Genomic DNA, 22,095 nt, shown 5'->3' on the forward strand with positions numbered 1-22,095 from the left:
TACAGAGAACTTGAACAAGGCAGTGATGGGATAACTCAAGAAAAGCGGACATAAGAAAATTCAAGACACAGAGCTAAACTTACCCTTTTAAAAATCAACCAGTAATGCTCTCTTTCCAAAGATCCACACCAGTGTTTTCATACCCATTCTAATAGAGATGACATCCCAAAGCATCCGAAGTATTTTTTACTTGGGAGACTAACACTCATTTCACAATCATAAATGTTAGACTATCTATATTGATGGTCATATACTACATGTCTTAGAAGACTTTAAGAAAACAGCCAGATAAGAAGTTAATGTTTCAGGGGTATATTGTCTTGATCTGGGGAGTTGTTCTCAATTAATGAAAAAATATAAAAACTTGAAAGAAGTTTTAAAGATTAAAGTTGCTAATGCCAAATTAATCCAAATAGCCAAATCAGAAAAGTTTTCTTGTTTAGAATTATGATATTATAGAAAGCTGAAACATTTCCGTATACTGTTAGAGTTTCTAATTCTGTAACATAAACTTCTTTTTAATATTATCCTTTTGTAATAATATCTTAATCTGCACTATTAGTGACAACACTTTGGATTACAGAAATACCCAAAAACGTTTACATCTTCCCTTAAAATTGCTTATCTAATTATTCTACCCTAAGTCATGAAACAAAGTCACATTTCTGACTTTACACTTGAGATCAACAGGAACAATAATAATAATAGCTAAAATTCACTTGAGGACTTAATATGTTTCACTGAGGACAATATTTACATACATTAATTAATTTGACCTTCATGTATGCATACTAAGTCTCTTCAGTAGTGTCCAACTTTTGTGACCCTATGCACTGTAACCCATCAGGCTCCATGGGATTCTCCAGGCAAGAATACTGGAGTGGATTGCCATGCTGTCCTCCAGAGGGTCTTCCCAGCACAGGAAGTGAACCCGCCTCTCTAACATCACCTGCATTAGCAAGTGGGTTATTTTCCACTAGTGCTATCTGGGAAGCCCAATTTAATCTTCAATCCTACGAGATGGGTTATAATTGTTGCTTACATTTTTAGAGACAAGAAAACCAAGATACAGAAAGGATAACTCTATTACCCAAGGTCATACAGCTGGCATTAACCTGTGAAGTCAGAATTCCAATCCAAACATTCCTCTCTCTCCTGCCTATCTAAAAGTGTGGTTCATTACATTAGTATGTTTTGTTGAATTTCGTAGCTTTATGCTGTTTGAAAGAGTGCTGCTGGAATCGTCTTCATTTATATTACCTCCACCATGCCCTTCTGTGTAATTCTCAAAATAGAAACAATCTTAATTTGAAAATACAGATAGTCTCTATGTGACAGCATGTGTATATTGTCATGCCCTTGAGCTAGCTAGTCATAAAAACCTTCAAAGATAATAACAGATTTTGTTGACAATAATAACCAGACTCAGAAATCCCTCAGCCCAGACTGGGGGCGGGGGTGGGGGTCAAGTTTGCAAGCCCAGTGGGAACTTCCTCCTGATGTCATAAGTTACTGGACAGAGTCCACAGCTCCTACTTCCAGAGACAGGTATGGCTCAGAGAAATTTAGACTTGTGGGTGTCAAGGAAATAACTGGACACCTCACTGAACTGCAACAGCCACCTGGCCACCTGTATGTCCTTTGCCCTGACATTCAGTGAGCCTTTCCCACCTGGATTAGATACTGTTTCAAGTATCAGGCAGACCCTATGAACCAGACTTGTGGAGAATGCCAGTTTCACACTGCTTCCAGACACCTCCGTTTTAGGCTCCTCCTGAACATGGAGCCTGACTGAGATCAGACTCGACCAAGATCTCCTTAGATACAGTCATCTTGTCTAATAACACTTGCTGGAAGTTCTCTTCTTTGCTGCTTGTTGGTCCTTGGTAACTCTCTTGACACTTGACCTTTTCAAGCCCTCCCTTAGGACTTCACAGCAACTCTTGGAGCACGTAACATGCTTTTTAGCAAAGCCTTGGGCCAGAAATTATGTCAGAAATTTTGCTACTAAAAGAAAATAAGACACTCACAATGAGCCAATGGATGCTTCCATGAGCAAATCAGTGGCTGATAGTTCAGGGACAGTCACATGAAAATTCATTTTTATTAGGTCACCTAAAATTAAAAAATCATCAAATACACGGGGGGATTCTGCAGACCTTCCATATACTTTCAAGGTAGCATGTTTAAAATATATTAATTTCTCCATTTATTTGGTACTTACTGAGTACCAACAGCAGAGCAATGTAGGGACAAAGAAAGAAGATTCTATTTTCAAGAAGTTTAAAATCTGATTAAGGAGGAAGACACTTATCCAACCATCTGTTCTATGAAGCCGATAAGAGCCTGGAAGCTAATACTTTTCATAATAGATGTTAAACTATTTACATAAATGGATGGTGCATTTTGCTTTCTTTTCAAAGTGATGCAGTCAAAGCACCTGGTCAAGGATCAAGTTGCAGTCACCTCCTGGCTCCTCCCTTGGTCACAAGAAAGCCACCCTTTCCTGTCATAGTAGCTGGAAAAGAGCAATCACAACACTGTCAAAACAGTGAAAGTTATAATAGACCTGCGGATCTTGCTGGATGTTTTGCGAAAGAGAATCATTCACACTTTTACTTACCCAAAAACATGTATTGAGAACCCACTGTCTTCCAGGACTTACCCCTGAGCTCTGGGGACCATGAAGTAGAAACAACAAAAAAGAAAAAGGAAGTCTCTGCTTTCTTTGAGCTTTGGTTGAAAGAATAAATAAATAAGTGCATGCTTAATGCTTCAGGGTGATAAGGACCAAAGTCCAAGTAGAAGAAAGCATTCTATCACTTTGGCTAGGAAGGTTGACCTTGGATATGGAGCTACCAAGCAGATTGTTGCCTGAGCATCAAGCCAACACTGGAAAGACAGGGTTGAAAGATGAAGAGAGGCTGACACTGATGGCATCACCTCACCTGGATCTAATCTTGCTTGAAATGAAATGATGTGAACAATTCCCCTTTTTGTTTAAGTCACTTGCCAATACTCTAATCCTTGACACTTGCATTTCTTATTACTCCACATACAATCAAACAACCATTAAGTTCTGAAAGTGTTTTTTATGTGCAGTGTCACTTTCTCATTCTCACTGCCATCCTCCCACTTCAGTCCTTACACCTGTAAAATGGAGTAGCAGCAGAAAGCCTCAGGATGGAGCCCAGAGGAAGTAGTGAAAGAGGAAGGACCATTCTTTGGCAGACAAAACCCATGCAAGTCGGCCCAGGCAGTCACTCAGCATCACCTCATCCAAGAAAATGGGAGGCTCTGGCATGTGGATGCTGGGGGTTGGGAGGGAGGGTAAAGGAGGGTGGGCAACCCAGTCTTATTCCTAGGAAGCTGGGATGCTGATTAATATCCACCATATGTCCTTTTCCTGTTCAAGTGCACAATAGTCTGCAGGATGTATCTTCCCACTCCTGCCTCACCTTACAACAAAATTCATGAGGAAAAGCATTGTTTTCTAGACAAACATGCAGCTCTCTTCCAAAAACTAAATCCTACTAATATCACCTATAAGAAGAACAAGTGAAATCAGTCAATAGCAATGCAAATCTCCCAAAGATTAGATTTTCATGTTTCTTAAAAGAGATCAGTAGCTCATCATGACAAAGAATAGTAAACTACGATGATGAAACATTTATTCTTATAATCTAGAAAATTGATATTACGTTTCTTAACCTTGTACCAGAGTTCAAAATAGATCATTCAACTTGCTCTAATTGGTAACTGACTCTGAGATTTGTCAATTCTACTGTGTTCTATGCTCCTCAATTTTTTTTTTCAGAAATGTTCCCTGTAAATTTAAGAATGCAAAAAGTAATTGGTGTTTGCTCCCTTAAACTCTCTTAAATATATCTAACTGAACTCTCCATATCCTCTTCAGTCCCCCAATTTTTTAACCCCTCACAGTAATGGAACAGTTCACACATAGAGAAGGATATCCTTGAAATGTCAAGCTCACAGGTTTTCTTATCCGAATGTCCCTGAATCAAGACAACGTTGCAGAGAAGCCTAAGAATTACTCACACACAGCAGCTGGCTAGCTTGATGACATTACACAGCTATTTATTTTTTCTTTTTACATTGTATTACTTATAGTGTAGCAATGTCCTTATTCTCAAGTTTTCAAATCTCAAAACACAGCAAAGGTAAAGCTACATGACAAATCTTTAATTTTTATAATCTCCAAACATTCAAACAGATGTCAATAGATACATATTATTTTTCTTAAATCAGCCAAATCTGAGACATTTAAATATCACCAGTTGTTAAAATATTTTCTTCTATAATAGTTTTGATTAAAATGACTTTCTTTGACTTGAATCAAATTATTGAATTATTTTCTAGTGCTAATCGGATTCCCTTTATTATATCTACTGGCCTTTAAATGAAAATCCTACCAGCCATCCCTTAGTACTATATTAACAGGAACCAGGACCTGGGAAGGCCTCAGGGGCAGGTTAAGTGCTGCTGTTTCTAAGGGTGACTGCATACCAATATCCTAGAACACAGAACACCTCAGACATATGGAGGCAATAGTTTCAACTGGGTTCAATTGGGTCAGGACAGATGTCGTTATATTTCTTGATTGCTCACATACTCAGAAATCCTAAGTAAGTTATATTTGCTTTTGCATGATAGTAAATAAGAAATAGTTTCATCCCACATAACTGGATTGTCACCTAATTCAGTCTGTGCCTCTCTTATAACTATTGACAGTTTTTAATTCCATCAGCAGTTCTCTCTGCCCTACCAGAGAGAACTGTGTGTCTGTCCCCTAAGACACATAGACATATCTGTACACATAAGCATCATTCTGACACTTCCCCACCAATTCACCATTCCTTATGTATTCATTCAGCTTAACCTTATCAAGCTCTTTGGTTGCCTGAGGATTTAAAAATGTTAAAATAAAAAAATTAATTACAACCTTGAGAGGTGCAGGTGGCACCTGATCTGCGTCTCAAGGCAGCAGGTCATTCCATATTCATCTAAACAGTAATATCATGCTTGTTTCTAAACTCCAGAGAAACTTTCTGTTGAGTCTTGAACACTGTAAGCAGTGAGATGATGCTGAAATGAGGATGCGGGAACACAAGGTCTAAGCCACAGTGTTATATGGCTATTGAGGTTATTTAAACTGCCACTGATTCAAAATAAGGTGGAATCTTATTTGGAATAAGCCCCTTTCTCCCAGAGTGGTCCAGTGAATATGCAGCATAAAAATCCCTTCTCTTCAGGTGATAGCAACTAAGGCAAGTGATGGAACCACAAGTGATACGTTATCAAAGCCACATCTCAATAAAACTTGGGTGTGCATATATGCTCAGTTCCTTAGTCATGTCTGACTCTTTGTGACCCCATGGACTGTAGCCCACCAGGCTCCTCTATCCATGGGATTCTCCAGGCAAGAATGCTGGAATGGGTTGCCATTTTGTCCTCCAGGGTATCTTCCCAACCCTGGGATCAAACTCATGTCTCCTGAGTCTCCTGCATTGGGAGGTGGATTCTTTACCACTGTGCCACCTGGGAAGCCCTCAATAAAACTTAGGAACAGATAAATTTAAATATTTGATACACCATTTATCATATCACTAAAGTGACACATCTGAAAATATATTTGCCAGTTAAAAAAGCAAAGAATAAGTCAGGTATAACTAACACATCTTCCATGAGTATTGTATCCTGGCATACTACTGAATAAAAACTTAATAAAATTCATATTCTGGTAGGATATACCTTTTGTTTTTCATTTATGATTAACAGCCTTGGAGGAATTTTTTTTTTTAATTTGCCCATGAAATTGGTATATATTTTTAAATAAAAATTATTTAGTTTAAATTATAAAGCTTTTAACTTCAAACTACTTAAAATGTCAAGTACTTTATGTTTCAATTCTATTTCAAATCAGTACTTTGAAAATACCCATTACCTGGAAACTAAGGAGAATATTTTTACTGTTTATTGTGAGCCAGACTCCCTATTTTATTATTAAAAAGGGAAGTTTCCAATGAACTAGAAAGAAAAGTAATTTTAAAGCAACAACCAAACTAAGCATATTTATTATCACACAAGATTATATTTTTACCTGCCAGATATGTGCAATCCATATGTCAAAGCAATATTTTCAAAAAGTTAAAAACACAACATGTACAAATATAGAACAAATGTATGCTAAAGATTTATAAACTCATTAATGCCTAGTCCAGTAAAAGAGTATTTTGAGAAACTAGGAATTTACAAGCATTTCTAGAGGAAGGTTAGAATGAGATTACTAGGTTACATAAAAGCTGATCAGTGCTCTACAAGGCAATACAAACTTGTAGTTATCATACATACCTGATGGAAAAAGAAATCATCGATTGTAATATCCAAACTCTAATCAAATACTAAATGACCAAGTCAGACATAGGTGCATTCTTCTAGACACTTAACAGTCACATGAGTCTATTAAACAATTTTCCTGCATAATATCAAAAGATCATGCTATCATATTATCTTTCATTTTGTATTGGAATACAGTTGACTTGCAATGTATTAATTTTTGCTTAACTTAAAAGTTATGTATAATTGTTCTTAGCACATTGACTTTAAAATTATGCCATAGAATTCAAACTGGGAAAAACAAGCATGATATTTTGAAAGAATGTATTACACATGGTCTAATGCTGTTCAGAAATGTGCAGACATAAGTAATTCAGTTTTTTAAAGTTATCCAATATTGTGCAACAGACACTGAAAGCAATCAGTGCTACAGCGGGCCACAGGTGGCAGATGGAGTGGGAACACTTCAGAAGTTGCTCTAAAGAGCTCTAGATGTTGACACCAAGCCTTTAAGGGCTCTAAAATAAAAGTAGGGAGAAGATCTAGAGGTTAATTTCATACTTGCTTTTCAAGATTTAAATCAGAATTACAGGTAAACCCTGGCTCTATTAGTTCCAAATTGTTTGAGCTCTTTTAAACTTCTATAAATATACTTACATATTGAAATTCTGATTTAAGTTTAAAGGGGAAAATTCAAGTTAAAACTTGCTCAGTTAATTGAGATTTTTGTTACTGAGAATGTCCTTTATTTAGTACTTTTGATTTTTTTTTTTTTTAACGAGTGGATTCCTGATTTGGTGGGCTTCCCTTGTGACTCTATTGGCAAAGAATCTACCTGCAATGTGGGAGACCTGGGTTCAATCCCTGGGCTGGGAAGATTCCCTGGAGAAGGCAAAGGCTACCCACTCCAATATTCTGGCCTGGATAATTCCATGGACTGTAGAGACCATGAGGTCGCAAAACGTTGGACACGACTGAGCGACTTTCCTTCCTTCTTTCCTTCCTGATTTGGTTGATTTACTCAAAGGAGCAGATTTTCTTGAGCTCCAGTCTTCTCTGCAAAACAGGTTTCCAGGTGTGGTAGGGTCACTGATAATCTGTCCTTAGAGTCATTATGTTTGTTTGCTTAAAGAGTCTCCCCAAACTGCATAAGCGTCAGGCCCCGCAAAGCACAGCTCTAGCCTTGCCTGTCACTCCATGTTGATAGTCACATGGACTCAGGAAGTTTGTTTTGTTTTGTTTTGTTTTTGAGGAAAAAACTGCCACTGTTTTCCCTAAATTTTAAAAATATCCTGACCTCAGTATTTCTGGGAAGTTTATTCAAATATGATATATTTTTTAAAGTCTGTTTACTAGTTTTTTGATTCTTTCCAAAAAGACTGATCCATTGCTTACTATGCTTCTGTCCATATTCCATGCTCATTTTCCTCAACACGTTTCACTACATCACGAATGGATTCCCTGTTCACTTGTTCCAGGGGCACATCCTCTGATAAGCTCTCTTCCTAAATCAAGGAACATATTACGGATGGTCTAATGCCTTTCAGAAATGGGCAGTCACAAATAATTCAATCTAAATATGCAACCAAAATACTGACATTTTCCTATTCAGATTATATCTCTTCTTCCTCCCCAAAGATAAGGAAATTCATAAAGAAAGAGTAGATTTACAGGGATAATCCTGATTAATTTGGAGAAGCAGACACTTCAGAATAACATTAAGCACACTATGAGACAAAAAGAAACCTGCACCAGCTGAAACATTAGCAGGATTTTAGTCCATATTATCCAAGGTGAAAACTTCTTTATGGACTATATAGTCATAGCACACATAGCATTACTTGAGATTGATGGTGCTCCCTTAGCAGTAAAGTATGTAGATGACACTTAGCAAATAATTACACAGAATCAGTGCCCACTGACATGACAAAGAGTTCTGAAAACAATATCCTCAAGAAGGCACATGTGATAAACGCACTATTAGACATTCACCTTAATTTTCGTGATTTTATACTTCTTAGCAGTTGTAGCATTATGTTCAGTTCCTCCATTCTGCTTGCATTTACCTTTTTAGCAAATTCTTCAGGTTAATCATATTATTGGGTTAGGATAATTCATACAATGTGTCCCATATTATACTATCTATATTATTTTTATTTCAAAATAATAATATTGTGTGATAATTTCTATTAGAGGAATATAATAATAAACTTTAAAGATGATACAATAACACTTTAGCACATAAGGAAGCCAACCCTCCAATGAAGAAAGGATTCAAATCTGATACAAATCTTCACACTGAGATGTTAATACATGTGTTGCTTAGATCAAGCATTAGGTACCACATGAAGATCACAGGTTTGTTTTCCATGTTGGCCAGCCACCCTCAATCATGGGCAGAGACCTCTCACACCATATGCAGGAGTTAAGAGAAGAGATATTGATGGATAAAAACAAATCCTGATTATCACTCCTAAAACAGTCATTCAAACTGTATGCCCCACCTGTCGTGGGCCAGAATATATCTTTTCCCCCCTCATAACAAGGACACTTTTGACAGAGGCAGGAAACAAATGAAGATTCTAGAGAAAATTGCAAGGTGGAGTTGAGTGGGTCATACTCATTAAATTGAATCCCTTCATCTATAAATGTCATCATTCATGTTAAATAATCACCATCAACAGCAGTTGAAATGTCTAACACAGGCTTCAGTCCTTTTTCTTTTCAGTGGGGAGTAGGGTGAGGGAGGACATCAACTTCCAGGAAAATAATTCAGCTGTAAATTAACTTCCAATTGTATTGTTCCTTAATAGGAAAGACTGACCATTACTCCTCAAAGCGATATGTGATCCAGGAGACAGATTTACAACACTAAATATGCAATCAAAATATTGACATTTTCTTTCAGATTATACCTCTTCTACTTCTCCTCCCCCTTCACCCAAAGATCTGGAAATTCACAAAGAAATAGTAGATTCACAGGGATAATCCTAAAGCAGAGAGCTACTGCCTTCTTCCAATTGTGGCTCATAGTGGAAAGTAAGTGAACCAACCACTGTCTTCACAACATCTCACAAACAGGACTCTAACTTGGGATCTATATTCTAACTTTCCTCTTCAGTTCCAGTTAAGAGGAGAGCTTCACTAGAATAACACTTTCATCTTGACTAAGTACAGAGAGTTAGAGAAGGCAAACCAAGCAGAGATACATGATTTTAAAATATCAAGTCCTAGGTCAAAATTTGGAGATGCTGCCATTCAACTTGTTTTATCTTCAAAAAGGCAGATAATACATATATACATACACATACACACACACACACACACACACACACACACAAAGTCCATGGTTTTGGCTGTTTAGAAATATTACTTTCTCCATGCAGACTTTTCCTGACTTGAAACTTGCCATTAATTGTAAAGATTCATTTCAAAACATGGGTAATTTCTGAGATGCCAAATGTTTCAAGCAAGTCTTATATTTTGAGAGGATGTCTTATGCCAGAACTTCACCCAGGCTGACCCCTCTGTATGATTTACTACTGAGAACACGTAAACAGAGTAAAAATGTCTCTGGATACTTTGGAGGGAAAGATCTGTACCTTTTAAAAATTTACATACAGTTATCATTATTTTCTTATTAGGCCTCAGGAATATTTCACTTTTGTTAGTTTTACAATCTTATCTGAAAGGATTACTTGAGTTCTTAAAATACTTCTTAGGAATAAAAAGGTTAGCCATCAAAAGCCTTCAGCAATGCTGATGTTTATGATTTCTCCTTCATAAGCCTAAATCCCATCCTGGTGGCAAACTCCTTTTTAGAATTTCTCAAATGATGGGACAGGACTGAAAAAAAAAAACAAAAACAAAAACAAAAAAAACAAAAAAATCTCTACCTTGACTTAAGTAATAACAAATTTCAAATACATGCTTGAAACACCTTGCTTGTATATAAATCTACATATACAAACACCTCCCAAACATTCTAGAGTTAAGGAAAAATCCAGTTGATCCAATTAGCTAATATGGATTATAATGAGATTCACTGGGCTTTAAAGCTATGGTTACAAAGGATACTGTCAAATGCGATTACCAAGAAACTATCTTTGTGTAGTCTCTATGAACCTTTAAGTCTACAAAGTCATTTAAATATATACTTCACACTTGATCATCTGTAACACCCATCTGTGTGGTGATCAAGGATTTTAACTACAGAATCTCAAATGTTCTTAACAATGCAAATTTACATAGGTACTTTTAATTCACTGAACTTTAAACAAGAGTACTAAATACATCTAAATAAAACAGAGGCTGAAAAGTTAAAACTAGCAATGATATTTGAAGAGTCAGCCAGAGATCCAGGTGGACTGAGCTGGGAGACACATCCAGCTCAGAAAGGGATATCTGCCTGGCTATTCAGACAGGGAGCACCTCAGAGCTGTTAAAAAAGATGCTCAGTATGAAGAACAGTATACCTCTGTGGATTTCAGGGGACAAAACACAAACAGAAAAAAATAAATATGCAAACAACTGATCTTGCCAGTATCTTGTAACCACAACTAAGGAAACAAGAAGGCAGCACAAAACTCTGCTTATCTTACAAGGGAAGGACTGTTGAAGCTGCTTCCTTTAAGTAACAGTGACCTCCAGTGACTTTTTAATTGCACCTCAGGGTACTGCATTAAATTATTCTATAATTCTTTCATACTAGCAAATCACTCAGTACTAGTCATTTTTAAGTTCTCAGCAAAGTGACAAAGTGACTTGCAGGACCTACGGATTTCATGTAAATGCCCCATTTTAATTAACTCACGGAAGTTGTACACAAAGATAATTAAAATTGTGTCTGAAACACAGGGCAGTATTTGCTAACGCTCGTTTTTAGGAGTGACTCATATAATATGGCATTAAATGAGCTAATACTAAATGATGACAGCACAAAAGTATCACAGACTGGGCATATATGGATGAATGCTGGAAGGGTAAATGTATTTGTACAAAATCCTTTTCACTTTAGTGCAAACTTCACTGTGAGGGCAGAGTTGTTTCCCCTCCCCCACTCCAGCTAAATCTGGATATCCAGAAACAAGGTCAGTTTCTAAACATGCCTACTAACACTTTCTTGAAATGCATACTAGCTTACCTTACTCCCTACAACTTGATTTTTTAAAAATTCTTCAAGGGAATAGGGTGTGGAAGGAGGACGTGGGGGCTTTCTTAAAATCCCTCAAGGAAAGAAAAGCCCTGTGATGGAGATTTTAATCTGAATAACACTTGGAAAACTTTTTCTGATTTTCAGATTAAAATGCCCTGAGGTCAGCTGAATTAATTTGGCTAACATCTTCAGATCACTTAACGGTGCTAGTTCAGAACTGAGGGGTTAATACATCTTCACGGAACCAACAAAATCAGAAACACAACAGATCACAATATACAAGCATGTACACTTGCAAATGAACCTGAATGGCAGGTTTTATTTTTCCTTTCAGTAAAAGGCATCTACCTTTGAAGGGTCTGTCCTTACCGGAATTCTGACTATCCAGGTTTGCCATCTGAGCTGTGCTGCGGAGCCCGCCCGCCTGTGCAGTGCCCGAATTCTTGGTACCCAATTCCGCAGAGCCCCAGCAGCAACCATCTATGCTAACACAGGACCCGGCCAGGTCGGCCAGCGATTTTCTTTCTTACATAAACCCAACAAAATGCATTGGTATTAAAAAGAAACAAATGACCACACCGGCACGATCTTCTCTCCTTCTTCCTCTCTTCGGTTTCTGTCCGCCTCAATATCCTCATGCTAATTTTAGGTTTTACTAGAACTTGAGCTTTCTCAATGAATATTCAAAACAACAGAACACAGACAAAATTCAGCTCACAGAAAAAAAGTCAAACAGGCTTTGTGTTTCATAGACCTGACAAGTGGGAAAACCATTGTAAACTGTCCTATCCAAGCGTTGGGACTTCGCGATGTTTTTTAAATGCCTCATTTTCAGAAACAGGCCAGCTAGTCCATTTGTAAAATTCAATTATTATTTTTTAATAACACGAATTCTAAGTTGTCAGCATAAGTTTTAAAAGATGTGCTGTACTCACAAGTATTCCCTGCTGCTAATGTACTCCAGGGTTGGGCAGACAAAAGAAAGAGCATCCTGAGAAAGGTTCCCGCGACGGGGTCCATGCTCAAAGTCGCCGGGGCTCCTCCACCCCAAAAACCCACGGTGTCCAGGCAGGTGCTCTGAGCTGGGATCGTCCTGCTCCCTCCCTCTCGGGGTCGCCAGCGCTTCCTCGCCAGCGCTTCCTCCTCAGCGCACTGCGAACCCGCGCAGCCGGCGGAGCGGGAGCCCCAACCTGCAGCCACACCCCCACCCCACCCGCCGGCCCCCATCGCCCCCCCACCCCCGTCCCCGGTCCACCGGCTCCTGCCGCGCTGCAAGCTCCGAGAGGCCCGGGCGCCCCTGGCGGTGGCGGGCGGAAGTGCGAGTCAGATTGTTGAAGGTCTTCAACCTGAACTCTCTACAGACACGCTGGGGAGGTCGCTCTTGATCCGGGGTCCCAGCATGGTGATGATGCTTGAGCACGAACACTGATGCTAGGAAAAGTGGTTTTGTTTGTTTGTTTTTTTAGTTGAAAAGAAAGTAGGAAGAGTAATCGCGTTTGAAGGAAATATTTACATGTATTGAGAACTGTTATAAAAAAGACTGTTTTTGTTTTCTCAACTCATTTAATGATTTGAATTTTTAAAAACCCTATTATAGTAATCATTTCAAAATATGTAGAGTTATATATACAGTGATATATGTCAAAACACATTTCAATAAAGGGGAAATAAAATTAAATAATTTTAAAAACTACCCCACTTCTACTATAATGTCATCATTTTATTATGTGTATTCTTACTTGGAGATTTGAGAGTTATGGTCTGCAGACACAGAAAACTAAAAACTGGCACCCTGGGAGAGGGAATCTTATTCTAAACATCATCATGGAAGTGACCTTACATTAAGGAGGTAAGCTGAATAACTTAATTGATAAATGAAGAGTTTTGTATCAACTTCTGTATACTGTGTGTGTATTGGTTTTCACTCAAATTCTTCAATAACAATTCCCAAAAGCATCATACTGAAAAATAAAGCAATATAGAGGCATCACAAATAAATAAAGATTTCAGAGTATACAGATAGAGGGCTGTTGTTCCATGGAGTCAAAAGGATTTCAACATCCATGACTTTGAAGTAAGCCTGATGGCCTCCTCTATTTTCTGAAGAGGCGGCCAGCAGGTGTAAATGAAGGCAGTGTGAGCATAGCATCACTAGGATCAATACTCTCCTAAAACTGCGACCAGACTCATAGCAATGTGCTGAGACTTATGAACAGGCTCCAGGCATTCTTGCACCATCCAAAGTGATCAGAACATGAAAGGAACTTTAGCTCTGAGCAGGGTATTATATGCCTGAACACAAAGCAGAGAAGGTGTTTCTATTATTTCTATTCTGCAATCTGAGTAAAAAAACAAAAACAGGAATAGAAAGTGAAAATATCTTGGCAAGGTCACAAGAGTTTACAAGTAGAACTCCTGAGAATTCACCCAAGTATGGAGATTATGATCTCAACTTTCTAGATTTTCTATTCATGTTCAGGGCCCCTGGGAATCATGAACTCTTCCCACCCACCTAGCCACCCCATTAATCAACAGGCCTGGGGAAACACTGACAGCAAATCTTGCTTGAAGGGTGCATTTAGAACCGTGAAAAAAGCCACAAGCAGTAGAATGACCTGTATTCATTAAACACACATATTTTCAGTACCTACTACGTATCCCAGGACCTGAAAATTTTATTTCTAATTTTAAAATAAAGTAATGATTTACATTAAGTGTTCATTATTTTTTGAAGCCTATACACCAGTTTGTCTGTGTGTGTGTGTGTGTGTGTGTGTGTGTGTGTGTGTGATCTAAATAGATGGTCACAGCATCCCTTTGAAGTAACTGTTATATGCCCATTTAATGAATAGGCAGACTAATTTCAGAGAGTTTAAAGGATGTGTCACAAAGCAAGCCAGACTTAGAAACTAGATCAGCTGAGCTCTGAAACCCCTTCTCATGGGCCCTAAGGTGTCTGAAACAGAAAAGTTGTCACCTGTGAAAACTGTTTAATCTTTAACAGAAAATCCATTTAAAATGGGTTAGTAGGCACCTCAGTAATTGATGCCAATTAAAATCAAAAAGGGCAATGCTGCTAAAGTACTTGAGCGGACATTCAGGATGGAGTTTCACAAATAAGAGATGAAACACAACATACAAGAGATTGAAACTTGCAGGCAGATGCCCATGTGCAGTGTACAACACATCAGCACTGGAGCCATTTCATGACCTTCTAAGACAAGGGCAGCCCTAAGTGAGGAAGGTTGAAAGCAGCGCCAAAAGCAGGGACTTGCTAGCAGACAGCTGATGTAAAACTCCTGGTTTTACCCTTTAGAGCTGCCTTCTTTAGTCAAGTTTCGCCAGTGGCTCAAACATTAAGAATCTGTCTGCAATGCAGAAGACTCGGCTTTGATTCCTGGGTCAGGAAGATCCACTGGAGAAGGGAATGGCAATCTACTCCCATGTTCTTGCCTAGAGAATCTCACAGGCAGAGGATCCTGGCGGGCTACAGTCCATGGGGTCCCAAAGGGTGGTACACGACTAAGCAACCAACACTTTCTTTAGTTGGAGACTTTGTGGCTTCCCTTTTCTTGTTTGTAAAATGGTGATCATAACCAATCATAGAGCCATTGTGAAATTACAGATATGAAACCCCCACGAAGTGCTGCAGCCTACTGAGTATTCCATATACCAGCCACACAGCTGCCCTGGAGGTTGATACCCACCTGTGAGACCCTCACAGCTGCTCAACACCTGTGATCCTCAGCTTCATTGTCTTTTTCATAAGATGATAGAAGTCTTACCAACAGAGGACTGATCCAAGGGTTACAGGAGAAAATGGAATGTCAAATACTTAACACCATGTACATTCATAGGGACCTAGATCAGGTAGAGCTATAGGCACAGAGGAAAAAGGATGCCTAACAGAACCACCAAGTTCTCCATGCTAAATCCCCACAGGTCAGGGACAGTCTGCCACATTCCCTGACCACTTTCTACAACACTTTGTTCTTTTATATAAGAAGGTTGATAGATAATCAACAAGGACCTACTGTATAGCACAGGGAACTCTACTCAACATTCTGTAATAACCTATATGGGCAAAGAATCTGAAAAAAATGAATATATGTATATATAACTGAATCACTTTCCTGTACACCTGAAACTAACACAACTCAAATATAAAATTAAATTAAATGCTTTTAAAAATTGAAAAAAAAAGATGAAGAAAATGTGTAGACAAAATCTTGCACATTTCTATAAGTGATGATTCAAACTCTAAAAATCATGGGGGTGTGTGTATGTGTGACTGCAGAGTTCACACCAAACAAAAAAGAGGACTTGAAATTGGCAAGAGTCACAAAATAGAAGGCAAGAAATCAGCTGCAGATGTTCAGAAGTATGTGGACTCTTGTATGTGTAAAAGCAGACAGGCTGCCTAGGAAAGTATATTTTAACGGAAACTACACTGGTAGCAATTCTTGACTAAAGTCTTCTGGTTTCCTCTTTCCTGCTCACTGGGAGCAGTTTGTGCACTCAGAATTCCCTACCCTGAGAGGACGAAAGATCAGCTTGCCCCACCCGAATGAATTCCTTTCTCAGTGCTCTCCATAGATCAAACATGACTCCATTCATTTTTCTTCTTCATTCAATAGTTTTCTCCCTATAAATTATTTCTGCATGTTGTATTTAAGTCTGAAAATATGTTTAGCTTCACTCTGGTAATGGGAACAGTTTTGTTATTAAATCCTCTGAAAGTTAGAATACTGTGAATAAAATATAATAGTATTTCTATTAGGAATAATTTTTCCCATAAGCCCCCAGGCAACAAATCCTGAAGAACAATAATGGAGAGACAGACTCCAGTGAGAATAAATGTCACACGCACAATATAAAACACACACTGCACAGCATCTTTGCAGGTTCTCTCCGATGAGCTGTGTTCTCTATAATTAGTCCTTGGAAGCCTGGGTTTTAACAACCAAAGGATAATGCATCTAATTATGTAAATCTCAGCTACAGGAATTGTCAACCTCATATTGTTACCCGAAAAACTGGGTCTGCCAGTTGGTGGATGTTGAGCTTAAAAAACACAACCAAGGCAAAGAGTGGAAGAAAGAAAGATTTATTACTTGCAGCAGGTAAGTAGAACACCAGCAACAGGTCCCAAAGAAGTGTCTCCCTGAACAGCAAAACTGGGGAAGTTTTATATTAAGGGTGTGTGGGTATTCATAAAGAGGCTTGGGAGGTAGGCAGAGTCCAGCCTTTAGTTGACTGAAATCTCGAGGGTCAGAAAAAGTCAACACTATCATCTCTTAGGTTGCACTTGATCGGGTGGCTGAGCACTTCAGGCTAATCTTTACCACTGAAACAGAACTGGGAGTCTTTAAAACTGATAGTATCTTTGCTATTGTTACTCGTCTTACCTGATAACAGTCTGAATTCTTTTTTCCACTTAAGATCCTTAGTCACTGAGACCTGTTCAAGGGCAAGTATTGTGGCCAGACTTTGATTAGAAAATGACTTGGACGAAAAATGGCTTCTCTTTTGTCAAGAAAGCTATGACATCACGAACCACCTACCTTATCTGCTTACAATATTTCTTTCCAGTTCAGCCCTTTTCAATCTAGTAAGACTTTGGGGGACTAACACTGGTATCTAAGATAGATACCAGCTTCTCTGGTGGCTCAGCAGGAAAGAATCCTGTAGCCCAGGAGTTGTGGATTCGATCCCTGGGTCAGGAAGATCCCCTGGAGAAGGGCATGGCAATCCACTTCAGCACTCTTGCCTGGAGAATCCCAAGGACAAGAGGAGCCTGGTGGGCTACAGTCCATGGGGTTACAAAGAGTCAGACACAGCTGAAATGACTAGCACATCTCAAATAGATACTGGTATCTAAGATAGGAAAATCGAAGCTAAGATCTTAAAGTGTAAAAGCAATACTTCTTGGGATTTCCAAAAGTACTTAATAAACATTTCATATGATTGCACACAGATAAACAACACCGATACTTTTCCTGACATTCTGGCACAAATAGAATCAGAGAAACATAAAATTAAAATGAAATACAGAGTCAGATAGCCAGCATTCCACCCAAGTCAATCACCACAGTCTCCAATATCATCTTGCACACATGTGCACTGACGGCAGAAGCTAAGGTGCAAACATGTCAAGAAAAGGGAGGTTCTTTTCCCTGGTGGCTCAGATGGTAAAGCCTCTGTCTACAATGTGAGAGACTCGGGTTCAAGCCCTGGGTTGGGAAGATCCCCTGGAGAAGGAAATGGCAATCCACTCCAGTACTATTGCCTGGAAAATCCCATGGACAGAGGAGCCTGGCAGGCTGCAGTCTATGGGGTCGCAAAGAGTCGGATACGACTGAGTGACTTCACTTCACTTCAGAACTTCCTTCAGTCACATCACAAAGGATAAATTCACAGAATCAACATGAGTGCCCAGGGGAAAGTATCCTTTTTATTCAATTAAAAAAAATTAAGATACACTCTTTAAACAAAATTTCTAATTTTATGAAAGGCATAAGGGTAATAGTTTTTCTTTACTTCTATTGGGAAGGAAGAGAGAGGCAGAGTTGAGTGTATCCTTCAAAGTTCTTTTCTAATTTAAAATCAAAATAGACATCTGATCTTGATATAAGAATGTTTCTATTGAGGTATAATTGACATAGAACACTATATTAGTTTCAGATATACAATTCAATCATTTCATATTTGTATGTATTACAAAATAATCATCACAGTAAGTCTAGTTAACACCCATCACCATACACAGTCATAGATTTTTTTCTTGTGATGAGAACTTTTAAGATTTACTCTCAGCAACTTTTAAATACGCAATACAGTACTGTTAACTATATTCACCATACTATACATTACAGCCCCATGTCTTATTCATTCATGACTGGAAATGCATACCTTTTGAACTCCCTTTACACATGTCACCTACTTCCCACCCTCCCACCCCAGCCTCTGCCACATACCCTTTGGAGTTAGTGTTTTCCTCTTTGTTCCTGTATAAATACACAGAAGTGAAATTGCTGTATCACTTGGTATTCTCAGTTTCAATGTCTTGAGGAAATTTCATATGAGTTTCCATAGTAGTTGCACCAATGTGTCCCACCAAGGGTGCACGAGGGTTCCCTTCTCTCCACATCCTTGTCAACACTTGTTATTTCTTATCTTTGGAAGATGATCATACTAACAGGTGTGAGGTGATAGCTCGTTGTGGTTTTGATTTGTATCTCCCTGATGATTACTGATGTTGAGCAACTTTTTCTATACATGTTGGTCATCTGTATGTGTTCTTTGGAAAAATGTCTATCTAGATCCTCTGCCCATTTTTAATTAGATTGCCAGTTTGCTACTGAGTTGTGTGAGATCTTACTGTATATTAGATATTAGCCCATTATCAGATACATTATTTGCAAATATTTCCCCCACTCAGCTGGCTGCCTTTTCATTGTGTTGATGGCTTCCTTCACTGTATAAAAGCTTCTTAGTTTGATGTAGTGTTACTTGTTTATTTGTACTTTTATTGCCTTTGCTTTTGGCATCATATATAAAAAAATCATGGCCAAGGCTAATATGCAGGAGCTTGCTGTGTATGTTTTATTCTAGGAGTCTAATGATTTCAGGTCTTACATTCAAGTTTTTATTCCATTGAGTTATTTTTTGTGTATGACGTAAGATAGTAGCCCAATTTTATTCTTTTGGGTGTGGCTGTCCAGTTCTCCCAACACCATTTATTGAAGAGATTGTCCTTTCCCATTGCATATTCTTGGCTCCTTTGTGATAAATAAGTTGACTATATCTGTGTGGATTTGTTTTGGGGCTCTCGATTCTGTTCCCTTAATCAATGTGCCTGTTTTTATACCAATACCATACCATAGTTTTGTAATACAATTTAAAATCAGGAAGCATGATACATCCAGATTTGTTCTCTCTTAAGATTGCTTTGGTTATTTGGGTCTTTCATGGCTCCTTACATATTTTAGGATTTTTGTTTGTTTGTTTTTTGTTGTTTTTTTTTGTTTTTTGTTTTTTGTTTTTTGTTTTTGCTCTATTTCTGTGAAAATTACCATTGGAATTTTGATAGAAACTGAATTGAATCTGTAGATTGCTTTGGGTAGTATGAACATTTTAACAATAATTCTTCTGATCTATGAGCCACAGAATATTGTTCCATTTATTTCTGTGTTCTTCAATTGCTTACATCAATATCATAGATTTCAGAGTACAGGTCTTTCACCTCCATGGTTAAATTTATTCATAGGTATGTTATTTTTTTTGATGCGATGCTTAATTTTTTTTACTAATAGTTCATTATTAGCATATAGGAATGCAACCAATTTTCATATATTGATTTTGTAGTCTGAAACTAGAGTTGTTTATTAGTTCTAAGAACTTCTTGGTGGAGTATTTAGTATTTTGTATGTATAATAACATCATCTGCAAACATTGAGAATGCTACTTTTTCTTTTTTAACTGGGTGCCTTTGACTTATTGCCGAGTTACTCTGAGTAGGACTTCTAATACTATATTGAATAAAAGTGGCATCTGTGGACATCCCTCTCTTTTTCCTGATATCAGAGGAAAAGCTTTCATTAAGCATAATGTCAGTAAAGGGCTTATCATATAGGGCCTTTATTGTTTTATACCCCATCTGAATATTTCCCACCTGGCAACTTCACTTACTCCCCATTTTCACTTAAAATTGTATCAGAAACTTTGAAACATCTTGCTTTCTTTCAGTTTCATCTTGGTTTAGATAATAGAAATGTTTAACATTTTCTAATTTAGTTCAAATAGTTCAGTTCAGTTCAGTCCCTCAGTCGTGTCCGACTCTTTGTGACCCCATGAATCTCAGCACACCATGCCTCCCTGTACATCACCATCTCCCAGAGTTCATTCAGACTCACGTCCATTGAGTCAGTGATGCCATCCAGCCATCTCATGCTCTGTCGTCCCCTTCTCCTCCTGCCCCCAATCCCTCCCAGCATGAAAGTCTTTTCCAATGAGTCAACTCTTCGCATGAGGTGGCCAAAGTACTGGAGTTTCAGCTTCAGCATCATTCCTTCCAAAGAAATCCCAGGGCTGATCTCCTTCAGAATGGACTGGCTGCATCTCCTTGCAGTCCAAGGGACTCTCAAGCGCCTTCTCCAACACCACAGTTCAAAAGCATCAATTCTTCAGTGCTCAGCCTTCTTCACAGTCCAACTCTCACATCCATACATGACCACTGGAAAAACCATAGCCTTGACTAGATGGATCTTAGTCAGCAAAGTAATGTCTCTGCTTTTGAATATGCTATCTAGGTTGGTCATAACTTTTCTTCCAAGGAGTAAGTGTCTTTTAATTTCATGGCTGCAATCACCATCTGCAGTGATTTTGGAGCCCCCAAAAATAAAGTCTGACACTGTTTCCACTCTTTCCCCATCTATTTCCCATGAAGTGATAGGACAGGATGCCATGATCTTTGTTTTCTGAATGTTGAGCTTTAAGCCAACTTTTTCACTCTCCACTTTTACTTTCATCAAGAGGCTTTTTAATTCCTCTTCACTTTCTGCCATAAGGCTGGTGTCATCTGCATATCTGAGGTTATTGATATTTCTCCTGGCAATCTTGATTCCAGCTTCTGTTTCTTCCAGTCCAGTGTTTCTCATGAGGTACTCTGCATAGAAGTTAAATAAGCAGGGTGACAATATACAGCCTTGACATACTCCTTTTCCTATTTGGAACCAGTCTGTTGTTCCATGTCCAGTTCCAACTGTTGCTTCCTGATCTGCATACAGATTTCTCAAGAGTCAGGTCGGGTGGTCTGGTATTCCCATCTCTCTCAGAATTTTCCACAGTTTATTGTGATCCACACAGTCAAAGGCTTTGTCATAGTCAATGAAGCAGAAATAGATGTTTTTCTGGAACTCTCTTGCTTCTTTGATGATCCAGCGGATGTTGGCAATTTGATCTCTGGTTCCTCTGCTTTTTCTAAAACCAGCTTGAACATCAGGGAGTTCACGGTTCATGTATTGCTGAAGCCTGGCTTGGAGAATTGTGAGCATTACTTTACTAGCATGTGAGATGAGTGCAATTGTGTGGTAGTTTGAGCATTCTTTGGCATTGCCTTTCTTTGGGATTGGAATGAAAACTGACCTTTTCCAGTCCTGTGGCCACTGCTGAGTTTTTCGAATTTGCTGGCATATTGAGTGCAGCACTTTCACAGCATCATCTTTCAGGATTTGAAGGAGCTCTACTGGAATTCCATCACCTCCACTAGCTTTGTCCGTAGTGACGCTTTCTAAGGCCTGCTTGACTTCATATTCCAGGATGTCTGGCTCTAGATGAGTGATCACACCATCATGATTATCCGGATCATGAAGGTCTTTTTTGTATAGTTCTTCTATGTATTCTTGCAAATAATCTCTGCATAATTCACGTAGATTTAAAAGCAAATAGACTCTAACTTATAATAGCAAGTTCTGATATAAATGCCATTAGATGATACTCTGAGTATTTGACATGAGCTGAATGACTTTTTAATTACAAGAATTTGTAGATTTTGCAAAGATAACTACTTTTTAAAATGCTTT

The 22,095-nt window shown here is 38.4% G+C and overlaps 1 protein-coding gene across 1 annotated transcript in view; it reads right to left on the reverse strand.

The window, feature by feature from the left end:
- LOC138432626 (contactin-associated protein-like 3) overlaps window positions 1-12,662 on the reverse strand; it is a 246,906-nt gene extending 234,244 nt beyond the window's left edge. Inside the window, exon 1 of the mRNA XM_069574064.1 lies at window positions 12,448-12,662. Coding sequence (XP_069430165.1) covers window positions 12,448-12,532 — 85 coding nt within the window. The 5' untranslated portion in view covers window positions 12,533-12,662. The remainder of the gene's footprint in view (window positions 1-12,447) is intronic.
- Between the last annotated feature and the right edge of the window lie 9,433 nt (window positions 12,663-22,095).

This window comes from Ovis canadensis, chromosome 2, assembly GCF_042477335.2.
Source record: "Ovis canadensis isolate MfBH-ARS-UI-01 breed Bighorn chromosome 2, ARS-UI_OviCan_v2, whole genome shotgun sequence".
Lineage (NCBI taxonomy): Eukaryota > Metazoa > Chordata > Mammalia > Artiodactyla > Bovidae > Ovis > Ovis canadensis.